We start from the raw sequence: 14,762 nt of genomic DNA, 5'->3' as shown, positions 1-14,762 counted from the left end.
ATCCACCCTATCAACTCTAACCTATTATACCTCTTCTACTCCAGATGAAGGCTCCAACGCAAAATTTGCCTGTATAACTGCAAGCTTACCCACCTCCGGTCATCGATAAACCATCTCTTGACTCTTTTTCATACTCTTTCCACTTTCTTCTTCACGAAAATTGCCCTCTATGTCCAAATGCTTCTGAATCTCATATGTAACAAATGGGGCCAGAAGCCAACAGCACGCTTCAGTGTCAAGAGAAAGCACATCGCCATTTCACCTAACTTGATACGTTTTTATAGATTTCAATGTATTTTAAGTATTGGTTAATTATCATATTAAAAGGCTGAAGTACGGAAAATGTGCAACCCAGTTTTTCTGTTAAATGGAATGTAAGTAACAGCTAAACAAAAGTACAATTGCATCTCACACGCAAGTTAAGGAGGCTTTAGTTTCGAAGACTGTGCTGAACTGGTGAAAATTTTTGTCATTCCAGGACAATGACGATCCGCACGATTGGTAGAAACAATTTTATTTCAACAATGTTGTCCTGTCTACCAAGAGAAAGTGGATGGGATGTGATACGTTAGACTAGAGGTACCAGATAAGCATTCATTTTGATGCCTGTAGTCCAATAGTGTCCTGCGTCTACCTCCAGTAATTCGCTGTCATAAATTCGGTTCAAAGCTTTGGAAACATTTGAAAATGCCAAGGCTTGTCTTTTTGAAACCGAGTCGACGTGTTTCATTCAAGTAAACCTGTTGCATACTAGATGTACAGTCTTAAGGATAAAACCTGACCGCAGGCCGGCCACCGCAGAAACTAAGACGAATCATTCACTTAACCCCCCAGAACTGTAAGTCCAGATGTATGCACGATTTGGCAGTATTGTAAGATGGGAAGTCTATGAAGTGTTGTCTTCTTCTCTAGTGGTTACAGTGCTCAAGCAGCTGGTGGAGTGTGTTTGGGAAATCATCCCTCACAAACGCGTTCTTCTGATCGTACCGACTTATAAGTTTACCTTTCTCGCTCTTTACCGAAAAACCTTCAAGAAAATCCCTTTCCGGACGAAAATGCAGTTCAGAACAGGTTTTACGACATCGTTAACTCAGAGTCAGTAGGTTTCGGCAGGCTTGGAGATGGTAAACTACCTGAGCATTGTCAGACTAAGTTGAACAATGTGAAGGAATATGTTGTTGATGTTTAATCTCCCTCTGATGCATACTGTTGTCATCAATAAACTAATGGAAGACTCAATTAAAATATGCACTGTCCTAACACAACTGAAACACAACTTACCATGGTAATCTTAGGGCGAAAGAATGTTTTAATAAAACATAAATATTTGTAATATGACTATGCCTATATCGGCATGAATTAGTAAGATATTACTAACTCTAAAGTTCTAAACTGTCTACGTTGACTTGCTGTATTATGCCATACAGCAGAACGAAAATGCGGAATTTCATAAATAAAACTATGTATTCACAGTTTCCAAAAATTATGTTGACAGAATTGGAAAGGATCCATGTCAGTTGAACGGTGAGATAAGTTTTTCGCTTGTACATTAGTGGGACTGTCAATAGCGAGATGAACTCTAAGGGAGAAGTTTTCTTAAGATTTTCTTATTGATTTTCCATGCGAACAGCTAAAAATCTAGCCTTCAGCAAAACTGGAACCACAAGCCAAAACAGCTTTCATGTTACAGACGACCTCGTCACCTCTGAGCTAGGGATGAGCAGCAGTATTTGTCTCTCCCTCATTGTCCCAGTGGTGGGTAGGACAAATAGCTCACACTTTAAAAGACAACATTAATTGCAATTTCCGTGTGAAACAACTTCCCTGGACTCAAAACCATACTTTGATAACTGTGTGTCATACGTTAGACAAAAATCACAAAGATTACTTTTTGGAAAAGTCATGAGAAGTCAAGTAAATTTAGCAGGATAGCTCTGTGCTAATCAAGAAATAACTTGTCGGTCACATATTTTCCAAACATTCTGCATTGTTGCTAAGATTCTGTTACATTACCACTAGGAAGAATACTAGCTGATGTGTTCCTTGAGGAGGCTTGGAAGTGGACACGGCTTGCTTCCCATTGACGTGGCTGCCAAGAGTCGAAATACCAAAAGTGTACGCCACTGAGCTTTAGTCCCATTTCTATAAATAGCTTTAGGGGCTAGACCATAGTTACTAGTTATACCTAGTTGCACCAATAGCAAAATAACTGTCAAATTATTTGTCCCTTTTGTTGCTTGTTTGTTAACATTTGTCAAGGAAGTGCTGAAATGCATATTTGACCATCAGATATTTTATTGACAACATTAAGCATTAACAGGCTTAGGTCATTAGGATATCCATCCAAAGGCACAAACATAGATAAATGTAGTACACAAAAGATGATAAGAATTTACGATACTTACAAGGTTAAATACCGTTCAAGTATGTACATCTCATGTTATATTTGACAATGGATACATTTCAGGTAGTATAGCAATGGATACATTCCAGGTAATATAATATGTGATAAATTCCAGTATAGTAACTTCTGCACAGGATATTTATGGGTGCACTCAGTAGTGACATCAGCTTACAGAACAGTGTATAAACTAAATGAGAAGGCCAGAGACCGAATTACTATCATAGTACGAACACTGAAGAGTTGGTCAAACACCTTCACTAAACCTCTTCATAATATAATATGAAGTATATCACAGTCATAACATCAACGTAATGTTAATGGTGTTCATAAAATAAAATTGGTTAAAAAATAAAGTGCTTGAAAATAAGTATGTTAAACTCATCCATCTGAAACCTGAGGGGTAACTTGAGCACAAAACGAAAAAAAGATTTAATCTGTTACGTGAGGTAACACAAAAGCACGGGAGTGGTAGTACTATGGCTTTACGATAGGTGACAGCACTGTCTGTAGCGAGAAAAGATTTTGTAATTCATATACAGGCCAACAAAGGCGCTGTTCTGGTTCAACTGTCGAATTGAAAATTTATTGTATCGAATACTCCGCAAACTTTCGTCTGTACGCGCAACTTCAAAGGGCACAAAGTCTTGGTAAGCAATTTATTTTTCAAATATCATAACGTCTTCAATTTTACACACTGTTAGTTTAACGTATTTTATTACATAACTGACTTTGAAAGATTAGTCTAAAAACTTGTGAACATAACCTGTAAATGTGGCTAACTTGAGCCCAATATTTTTCTCATGTAAGTTGGGCTCAAGTAATCTTGAACCATGTTTCTAGCGTTCAAATAGTGTATGACTGCGGGCTGAAGTAGGAAGCGAGAAACGTGTCTTTGCTAAGTTGCAATGTTGTTTGTTAAACATAGTTTATTAAAGGGTTTTGCAATATAGTAAATGTAAATGAGTGGACCTACAGTAGACGTATGTTTTTCACAGATCCGAAGAAGATTCCTAGCAATTACTGGAGGCATCCTAGCAGCAGGAAATGCGTTGACTACTGAGACAGAAAATTGAAAAAAAAAGTTTGAATGCTATAAGGAGTAAGCAAATAACCCAACGATAAGCTGAGATTCATTTCAATATTAGTACAGGTGCAATCAACATAAAGCTTAAGAATGAACACATGAAGAGTCCAGGACACCCAAAAATGTTTACTACAGAAGAAGAGAAGACTTTTGCAAGTCATCTCGATAATATATGTGATTTTGGATTTCCATGTAGTGAGCTAGACTTTACTTTCATTATAAAATCTTGTTTAGCCAGGCAAGAAAGAATTGTGACATGTTTTAAGAACAATGTTCTGGGAAGAGATTGGTTTAAGAATGTTCTGAAAAGACATCTAAATGTGTCAGTTAGCTTTGCAAGTAACATAAAAAGAACAACAACTGCCATAGATGAAAAAGTCATAGTCGACTTTATCGAAAACCTTAAGCATGTCCTTAAAGACGTTCCCCCACAAAAACTCTTTAATTTCGATGAAGCAAATATGAGTGATGACCCTGTAAGGAGCGGTTCTAAAGAATCCAGCGTAAGTGTCATGTTTTGTGGAATTCTGCTGGAACCGCACACCCATTGTATGTCGTTTGCTAGGCTGAACACCTATGGAATACTTGGACGGAAAATGGTCCGCTGGGTGCACGATACTATCGTATCAAACATCGGTGGATGGATTTAATTCTTTCTGAAGAATGGTTTGCAAGTTACCTGCTGCCTTTCATAAGAAAACAAGATGGAAAGAAGGTTATGCTAGGAGATAATTTGCATTCTCATTTAAGTCTCAATGTAATCAATTGTGAAGGAAACAATGTTCATTTTTTCCCTTGCTTCCAAAATCTGGCCATTTGACTCAGCATTTAAACACTACTTATTTTAGACCTCTAAAAATTAAATGAAGCGATGTTCTTGGGAGATAGTAAGAGAGTAATGCGGACAAACAACTTGGTGTGCTACCCAAAGATCAATTCCTGATTATGTTAAAAAAAGTGTTGAGAGAAATGGAACCAAATATTGCTCAGACCTTGAGAATATATCGTATTGATAACGTTGAGATTCTTAAGAGGCTGCCAAAACATCTAATGACAGGAATAAATCTAAGTGTTCTGAATTTTAGAAAGAAGATAGAAGAAAAAACAAAAGAGAGTGTTGACTGAGTCTAATTCAGATGACGAGGATGACACCTTTAGCCCGCAGTCAGTTTGGGACACAACAAACAAGTGCTCGAGTGCTTGCAAATTTCATCAGTGTTTCTGTAAATATTTTTGTGAGTCGCAGTATACTACATTTCAACTTAAAACCATACGTTAAGATTATTTTTCAATGTGTTCCCTAAATCATTTACGAGAAACATGCGTGTTTTCTTACTTGTTGCTTTTTATGCTGTTCAATAAACTTTTAAGGGAAAATATCACTGATATTATAACTTCCTAACACATAGACGCACCTGTAATAAGAAATTTCAAACCTAATGTTCAAACCTTACTATTTTTCAGTAAACCACTAGGAAAAAGGATTAGGATCAAGTGACTCAACATGTCTAACATGACACCAAAATAACTTAATCTTAAAATAAGTTTATACAGGAAAAATAAGTAATATGTAAGGATTGTTTGTTTAGAAATGTTCTGTAGGTTTGGAAAAAGCGTACCTGATGCACATAATTTTATTAATTATGCCTGATGTCTTAAAGGCATTAGGAAAAAACTGAAATTTTAGGCTGGTTTACGCTACAAATTGTCATCTACCATTCATTTAAATTCTAATTATATTAATCATCCGTTACCATAACGTGACGACTACGTTTGAAGAACTGCATTACATGCGACTGTCACGTCAGTTACACTGTTTATTTCGAAAGTAAAACTGTTTATTTTGAAATAAACGATCTAGATGATATGACATATTTCCGTATGCTACATTTATCTGTGTTTGTACCTTTGGTTATAAATTCGTTGATGATGGTCTAAGACTGAAAGTGAGTGATGGTTAAGGTTTTCAGTTCAACAGCTGATGTTCAAATATGCATCTCTACAGTTATTTTTGTTTTCCTGTCTTAAACATACTGAAAACTAGAAAGTACATTCATCAGACAGAATTCACATTTTTGGAGCGTTCCGGTGATTATAATGAAAACGTTATGAGTAGGTCACACAGCCTTTGATAATATTTTTCTTAAGAGCGCCGCATTGGCACTGTCATCAACTCATTCAACACAAACGAATATATAACAATAAAAGACTGATTGCAATATGTGATAGGGAGAGTTCATAAGCTACGAATAACATGAACTTTCAAGTCGAGAAAGTCTCCTGTGAAAGGAAAGGAAACGCCATGACCGAAAAAGTGGGCTCAACAATGAGTGGAGAAAACCAAACTAAGTTGTCACCAGGATGTGGAAGAAGGAACACAAAACGCTGACATTAATATCTCGAAAAAGTCATCCTTTAGCAAGACTTTATTCAGAGTTTTAATATTTAAAGAACGACAAAAGTCATCTATCAGTAATGATTACAGTGTTACCACTTCTGATGTTTTCTCAGCAAACGGCAAAATATCTATGTTGAAGAACTATTCAGGCTGTAGTACACTTAAGAAAGAACCAAGCTGAACGTGTTGCAAGTTTTTTATTCTCAGTTGGCAAGGAGTGTTTAGTTCTTGATGGTTTCATACGAACGATGCCTCTAGGCTACCACAATATTCATATGAGAATTATGGAGATGTAATGCAACGCCTGCGGTAGTAGGTGGCTCCCTCTCACGATACAGGGGGGAGCTGGACCATCTCAGGGAGAGGCGACCCTACCCTGTACGAGCTCTTGTTCTGTCTCACCTCCATATCCTTAGGGGAACACGACCTAAGACCGTAATCCATCCAAATCTCTATCAGTTCCTATACCATCCTCCATCTCTTCTGAACCTCGAATAGACCAGCATGAGAAGAAAGATCCAAACCTTCCCTTAAGGCTGAGGACTAGCCACAGCAGCAGAACTACTGAACCACCCGTCTGCAAGAAAGGAAGGGCAGCATATATATATATATATATATATATATATATATATATATATATATATAGCATGTTTGCTTCACTTGGGTGATGATTACATGTAAGTACACTGTTTGTAAATTTTATGGAAGTAATCCTATTAACTATATTGTATTTTTGAGCCATGACATTATATTTTCTAGGTAATCCTATGTAATTTTTATTCTGATGAAGACCGCTTTAGTGCTGTCGAAACCATGGCCAATTTGACAACAATTTTATGCAGCCGAGGAGGCTATATGTACATTCTGCAATTAAGTTAACGCACGGTTGCAGGACTTAGCCAATAACAATGTTTAAAATTTATATGTATGCAATGTCCAAAGTGCTACATTTCGCTCCAGTTTTGGACGTTGGGACACAAATTGCTACATTGTGCATTATCATTAGTTAACTTGTAGTGCGAGGGTGAGGTAATACTGTCTTGGTTTTCATGAAAGCTGAAAAAAATTATCGTCTATTCTAGAACTGAGTCTATTACTTTTTGGAAGAATGCAAGTGATGTTTGTCAGCAGAACCATCAGCTGCACGAGCACTAGATGACTATTGGGGTGTAAGTTACGGAAATGCTCTAAATGCAGGCAACAAATCCTTGACGTAAGTGTCAGACTGGAACAAGCCAGCAGCTCGTCTTGATAGGTTGCACTCACCTTGTCCAGCGCGGCCTGCACCTTGGCCTCGCTGCTGGTGTCCAGAGCAGAGGTGGCCTCGTCCAGCAGCAGGATCTTGGGGCGGCGCACCAGCGCCCTGGCGATGGCGATGCGCTGCTTCTGGCCGCCCGACAGCTGGGCCCCACGCTCACCCACCAGCGTGTCGTAGCCCTGCACGAGTGATGGCACAAAGCGTACGATTGGGTACAAGGAAGAAGGACGTGACACACAGTGTTACTTCAGAAGTGAATCTCAAGTCAAGAGTTACATCAGAAGTGAGACTCAGGTTAACAGCGGCGTCACAAGACAGAAGATACATTGCCTCAAAGCTGAAGCAAAGAGAGACCATAAAGTTTACTACCAGTAAAAACGATTTGAGTTGTCAAACTACCCATAGTGATAACGATATCAGCTTCCACAGGATGAGAGCATCACTGCCCATGTTGTTCACGTTGCAGACGATGATGTGGTTTCAGAGTGTTGTCAATATTGGCAACTTGCTTTGAATGTTCAGAAATAAAGAACTATGCACTTCAGAAATTGAAAATCATATTCTCCTACGACTTCAGGCTAAACGGCAGACGTCGGAAGATGGACGCCAATCACCCGGCTTGATATTCGTGAGGAATCTTCGAAGTTACAACAGTCCTCTGTGCGTCACTCCCGAAGAAACAGCAGTGACAGCATAAAACTAATTACGGCGGTCACAAAGGCATTTAAGCAACCATTCTTATCGACTGCTTTACACGGGTGGAACGGGAAGAAGCCTTAATAAACGGTACAATGGGAAATACCCCACACCATGCACTTCATAGTGTTTTGCGGGATACAGATATACACTAACCCCCAGACTTCATAAAGAATCGAACTCGCATGTAAAAATGGCTTCAAGCTTCTGATTGCCTTACAAATGAGTTAATCTGCTACATACTTGATGTTGAGCACCTAAGTGCAAAAAAGTTTAGAAAAGGTTTGAAATTATGTTTAAAGTTGAACACAAGTCGCCTAGTACTGTCATTATCAAATACTGCATGAGAATACTCTGGGTAATTTACTCTCTGTTCCAAGCAAAAGCTAGTTTTTCACGCACATCAATGCTTATGGCGTTGTATCTCCTGAACCATGTGTCATAGAATGATATAATTTACAATTATACTCAGTGTTGTTTGTGGACATGTGAAAAATGTGTTGCGAGTACGGTTAGTAATAAAGAAGAAATGAATTAAGACTTCAGGACTGTTGCGGCAGTTTTACAGCATGGACAGCGAAAATAATTTTTTCTTTTCATCATTTTCTGGGTGGTGTCAGCAAGAAAAAGTTACATAAAGCTTTCTCTCATTCACAAATTCTGGATGAATACATTCTGCGTATTTGCGTGCGGTGAGTCACGCTGCCTGAAGACACATGCACAGTTTGCAGCTGTAATGCTTGTCGTACTATGTTGAACCTTTCGTATGAGCTTACGAGTATACTTGTAGAGTATGTCAGCATTTTAAATTCTCAAATTAGGTCACTGTTTACATGAACTAAATAAAAGTTTTGTTGCTCCTTGAAGCCATTAGTAGGGCATCCTGCAGATGGGTTCGGGTTCCTAGCCCCGGAATAATCGCTTGGAAATAATGGTGTGTAGATGTGCATGGATATTGTTATTTTCTCATTAAGTGAGATCGTATTGCACCTTTGACTGGCGACCCCAAGGGTATATTCAGTCGCTTAATTGAAAAGGATTTCTTCCGTTTTTCACAATGGCACCATTTCTTCGTCAAATATGAGATTTGCATCTTAGATGAACGTAAATACGGATTTGTGAAGTGGGCACGTGGGACAATAGTGTCGCATTTTTCTTGTTGAAGCGTGGAGGGACGAATGACGATGGAACCCAAAGTCGGCACACAGCCTGTAACGTATTTCGTTATTTACTTACCTGCTCTGGTTAGATGCTTTTCTCTGGCCTATTTGTTCCTGTTTTATTGCAAATTCTTTTCACACTTGTTGGTATATTCCTCTTTTCACACAATTATGAATTCTTTATGAACATATTTTCTAATATATGCAATTGTAGGATGTAAGAAGTATTGTAAGTAGACTCACTGCACTATACCCACTTAGGAATAAATGCAGTCTGTGCTTTTAAGTGCGATGGAGGACGATGTAGGTGATAGGTGGAATGGAAATACACTTGGGTGGACGATTCATGAAATGTTTTGAGAAAAAAATGTCGTGAAGCGCTATTTGGACTTTGAATTGTGGAGGAAAGTGTTGACAGATTACTTTAACTGTATAGGATGAAGTGGAGTTGGATTTTAGATATTCAATAGAGTGATACAGGCTGATGTGCCGTTGCGCTATGTCAATGCGTTAGAGCTGTTTCATGAACTTTATATCGTTTACTTAAAGTATTCAATGACTGTTAATGTATAGAAGGATGGCAGAGAAGCGAACAGAAAAGTTGTAGAGGAGACAGAGGTATTTACCGCTGAAACTCCACGAGCAAGAAGAGAAGAGTCGAAGATAGTTCAGTAATTTTCAATTATCGTCTGCATGAAGTTTAGTGACTGATGAACGGTGAATTAAGTCCCAAGAGTGGAAGAATTGTAAAGAAACAATCACCGTGAAGAATTAATAATCTGGTTAGTGAGGGAGGAGTTGCGTGTATGGACTGTGTTCTGTAAAGAAGCTTTTCCTTGGAAAGATCAAAACATCACATGAAGACTTGAGCTTGAGACAAACATAGAACTTTTATAACAGGAAAATCATAGCACGAATTTTATTTGAAGTGAGATTCTAAATAACTGTTCACGCCTTCTAACAAATAAATATAATAGAAAATGTGCTCTTTATTACTGCAAGATGGTGTTTTCTCTAGAATATCTCGTAAAATCCTAACCAGAAACCTCATTTAGAATTATTTCTTTTATTTACGTCGAAATGTGAACGGACGACCTTCCAGGGCAAGATTTCGGACGTTCAAAATTTCAAGGAAATTACTTCGTATTGGACAATGAAGGCACCCATCTGTACTCAGCGTGGACGATCCGCTATGCCGGGAGAGGACCAGATGTCACGCACAGTCTAAGCGCAGCTGGTAATGTCAGAAAAGTAGGGAGTACGATTAACAAATCAATGGACACTAAAGATTCACAGAATGCAGTCTGCGAAACGTCATCGTTGTAAGTTCTATACAACCATTATAGACGGTTACAACAGTTAAATTACACAACAACAGTATACAAGAGGAAGTATTTTACCGAAATAAAGTGCTTTGTTAACGAAAGATTGTTCTTCAGTTCAAAACACTGGGGATTTAGTAAGTCGATGTATTTGTTCTGACAGAGTAAAGACGTATAACTGTGTCAGTTGCAGACCTTTTGTAAACCATTTTATATGGATTGTTAAATTCGTTTAGAGGAATACTAAAATAAGATTTTGTAATTTATGGTCAATTTAATAGTGGACGAAAAGAAATTAAAAGTAACGTTTTTGCTGGACTTTGGAATTCAGAATGTGTTAAACAAAACAAAAACATGTTTACATTGTGGTATCATAATTAAGCAGTTTCAAAAGTAATCAGAATTCACTGCTTACAATTAACGCTAAACACATACTTTAATTTTGACTTCCACTACATCCACATCTTATGATATACCTGTGCCATTAGTTAATTTTTCACAACACGTTTTTGTGATTTATTTGTTGTTTGTTTGACTGTATGTGTGGTTATATGTGTATATACAATTTATGCATTTAAATGAAGAACCAATGCCGGATAGCCAGTTAACGCGTGTTTCTTTCAGTTAACTTCTGTGTGTACCGAGTTTTGTCCATACCAGACTGACTTTTGTGCAGGCACTAAAGAAGCAGCTTACTTGAATAACCATGTGACGGTATAACAAAGACACTGGTAGCTGGTTAGCAAAAAAAAATATTATTATTTGTTCTACATCTACATTTATACTCCTCAAGCCACCCAACGGTGTGTGACGGAGGGCACTTTACGTGCCACTGCATTACCTTCCTTTCCTGTTCCAGTCGCGTATGGTTCGCGGGAAGAACGACTGCCGGAAAACCTCCGTGTACGCACAAATCTCTCTAATTTTGCATTCGTGATCTCCTCGGGAGGTGTGAGTAGGGGGAAGCAATATATTCGATACCTCATCCTGAAACTCACTCTCTCGAAACCTGGACAGCAAGCTACACCGCGATGCAGAGCGCCTCTTTTGCAGAGTCTGCCTCTTGAGTTTGCTAAACATCTCCGTAGCACTATCACGCTCAGCAGATAACCCTGTGACGAAACGTGCCGCTACTCTTTAGATCTTCTCTATCTCCTCTGTCAACCCGACCAAGTACGGATACCACAATGATGAGCAATACTCAAGTATAGGTCGGACGAGTGTTTTGTAAGCCACCTTCTTTGTTGATGGACTCTCCCAATGAATCTCAACCTGGCACCCACATTACGAACAATTACTTTTATATGATCATTCCACTTCAAATCGTTCCGTACGCATACTCCCAGATATTTTACAGAAGTAACTGCTACCAGTGTTTGTTCCGCTATCATATAATCATACAATAAATGATCCTTCTTTCTATGTATTCGCAATACATTACATTTGTCTATGTTAAGCGTCCGTTGCCACTCCCTGCACCAAGTGCCTATACGCTGCAGATCATCCTGCATTTCGCTGCAGTTTTCTAATGCTGCAACTTCTCTGTATACTACAGCATCATCCGTAAAAAGCCGCATGGAACTTCCGACACTATCTACTAGGTCATTTATATATATTGTGAAAAGCAATGGTCCCATAGCACTCCCCTGTGGCACGCAAGAGGTTACTTTAACGTCTGTAGACGTCTCTCCATTGAGAACAACATGCTCTGTTCTGTTTGCTAAAAACTCTTCAATCCAGCCACACAGCTGGTCTGATATTCCGTAGGCTCTTACTTTGTTTAGTGTTTTATCTGCTGACAGTTGACTAACCATTGTCAAATAGCAATGCTTTATAGCACGGTAATAGAATCGAGGGACAGTATACAGATAAACAAATGCACGAAGATATTTTTCCAGACAGTACTATTACAATAGGAGAATTATTCATTGATATAAGCCTTGTCTTGCACAATAACAGCAAAGGGGTTACCGAGCTTAACGGCTTTATCTACTGGACGACTATCGTCAATATAGTCACATGCCCTCAATTTACGGGACACTGACGACAGTCTTGGGTTTTAATCCAGGGCATTGGAGGAAAGTATGCTGATGTGAGATTTGGCGCAACCCTTTATTCACCTCTCGCTGCCCAAATACTGTTGATGTAAATTTATTCCCGCTTGAGGATTCGAACCGACAACCTCTGATTACAGTGCCAGCGTAGAAGGTACTTTAGCAACCTCAGCCACTTACTCGGCTATTGCACTTCTTGAACTTTCAAGTGATTAAGATGGTTTGATGCTGATAATAAAATTGTTGCAACAGGTTTGTTCGAATTCATACACAAGCAACGCACGATTTTCTAAGTCGCTTAAGAAATCAGCGTCACTTCCGTAGAAACACGTGTAGAGAATTGTACAGTGCGAAAACAAAACATTTTGTTGTGTGGACTGTGACTCGTAAGCGAATATTCCCAAGTGTAAATAAACGAGCTTGATTAAACTTGGCAGGTGTGAAGAGGGGACAAAATAGTGGAATAAGTATTTTTTTATTTGTGCCCAATTTCACTTTTAAGGGGTAAAACACAACCCGGAAGATAATTTGGCATTTTAGGTTTAGAAGGAATGCCCAGCGTTATCAAGCCACTTTACAGAATTTTAGACGAGCCATCAAGTAGAAACGTTGAAGCATGTTGTCCAATTTGTCCAGTGGCGTTATCCTCCTGCATGATAATGCCCGCCCACACACGACCAATGCGGTGAAGACGACATTGCAGCAGTTTCGGTGGGAAACGCTGGAACATCTACCGTACAGTCCCGACATTTCGACCTTTCACCGTGTGACTTTAATGTATTTGGACCTCTAAAACAAGCTATTCACCGACATCGATTCGCAACGGACGACGAAGTGTGTGAGTGGTCTAAGCCTGGATCCGACAGCAGACTACTAGCCTCTTCAAGGATGGAATCGACCCTCAAATGTTGCAATGGGATAAATATACCAACAGTTTCGGAGACTGTTTTTGAGTATGTGTACTGCGTATAACTGCATTGTGGAGTTAATACGAGTAAAATCGTTACCGTTACTTTACACTAGTGACCGGGTTTCATTTGAATGCCCCTTATACCATACGTCATGCTCGGGATGATCACCACTAATATTATACTGTCGAGTTTTTCTATTTGTTATAGGCACTATGTTATATTCACCCACATTTAAAGTGAGCTGGTATTCGTTACAACTAGTAGATTTTTTTCCAAGCCTGTCTACATTTCCTTACGATCGTTCAACGGTGATATTTTCCCACACACAATAGCATCGTCAGCGAACAACCTAATAGAGCTGCTCATCCTGCGTGTCAGTTCCTTTATGCTTACCGTGAAAATCAGAGGTACTATTACACTTCCTTGGGGCATATCCGATGTTAATTATTACTGTGAAGTAAATATCAATAAAATTCATGCCTTCATGATAGAAGCTTGCCATATACCGATTCTTGATATTCGTGAGATTGCAGGCATCTCGTAAGGACACGTATATGCTGAATCTGTTTTTGAATATGAATGAGTGTGAATGTATGTTACCTTCGCCACGGCCGCACCTTGGGCTCCTGGTCGAAATCACTTTAAGAAAGAACTTTGAAACTAGTGTTTTAAAATACTGCAGAGTACCTCACGGAAATATCTGGCTCTGAGCACTATGGGACTCAACTGCTGTAGTCATAAGTCCCCTAGAACTTAGAACTAATTAAACCTAACTAACCTAAGGACAGCACACACATCCATGCCCGAGGCAGGATTCGAACCTGCGACCGTAGCGGTCGTGCGTTTCCAGACTGTAGCGCCTTTAACCGCTCGGCCACTCCGGCCGGCCGGAAATATCTATCGTCGCCTCTCTGGGGAGCGCTTCTGTGGTGGGTGTGTCATGCAATGCCAGTGCCGCGGCTACAGAAAGCAATGTACGGTTACTATGTCGAAATAATCAAAATCATTTCCACGGAAGTTGTGTATTTCTTATCAGTGTTCACGTTTCAGTATGAGTGATTTATTTGAGAATGAAAATTCCTAAACAGTCGCGAGAACAACAATCAACTCAGCTTTCACTCAGTTAATAGTCGGCAGAAACCCAATATGCATTGGGATCGCACTTCCTTAACCATTGCGCAGAAAAGTGTGCAGTAAACTGCTGCAGCCATTATCACAAAAATCTTAGCAGTAATCCACGCGCTTTCAAATCTAAACTGAAGAGTTTCTTCATGGGTCTCTCCTATTCTGCTGAGAAGCTCCTTGAAAAATCAACCTGATTCTTTTGTTGTATTGTTGACTGCTTTTACTTAAACTTATGGATTGACTTTTTCTGGGTTCACAAACGTTTTATTTTTTATCGGTCATTACTTTTGTGTTTTAATGTCATGTAATGACACGTTCCATGATCTTGGATATTTGCTCCTCAATTTGGT

General features: G+C 39.1%; 1 protein-coding gene across 1 annotated transcript in view; it reads right to left on the bottom strand.

Annotated features, from left to right (window-relative positions):
* LOC124789683 (ATP-dependent translocase ABCB1-like) overlaps positions 1-14,762 on the bottom strand; it is a 213,597-nt gene that overhangs the window by 96,582 nt on the left and 102,253 nt on the right. The window contains exon 12 of the mRNA XM_047257118.1: positions 7,153-7,323. Coding sequence (XP_047113074.1) covers positions 7,153-7,323 — 171 coding nt within the window. The remainder of the gene's footprint in view (positions 1-7,152; positions 7,324-14,762) is intronic.

Source organism: Schistocerca piceifrons, chromosome 3 (assembly GCF_021461385.2).
Source record: "Schistocerca piceifrons isolate TAMUIC-IGC-003096 chromosome 3, iqSchPice1.1, whole genome shotgun sequence".
Classification (NCBI taxonomy): Eukaryota; Metazoa; Arthropoda; class Insecta; order Orthoptera; family Acrididae; genus Schistocerca; species Schistocerca piceifrons.
The sequence above is the reverse complement of the archived record's forward strand: the minus strand, read 5'-3'. Positions and strand labels throughout refer to the sequence as shown.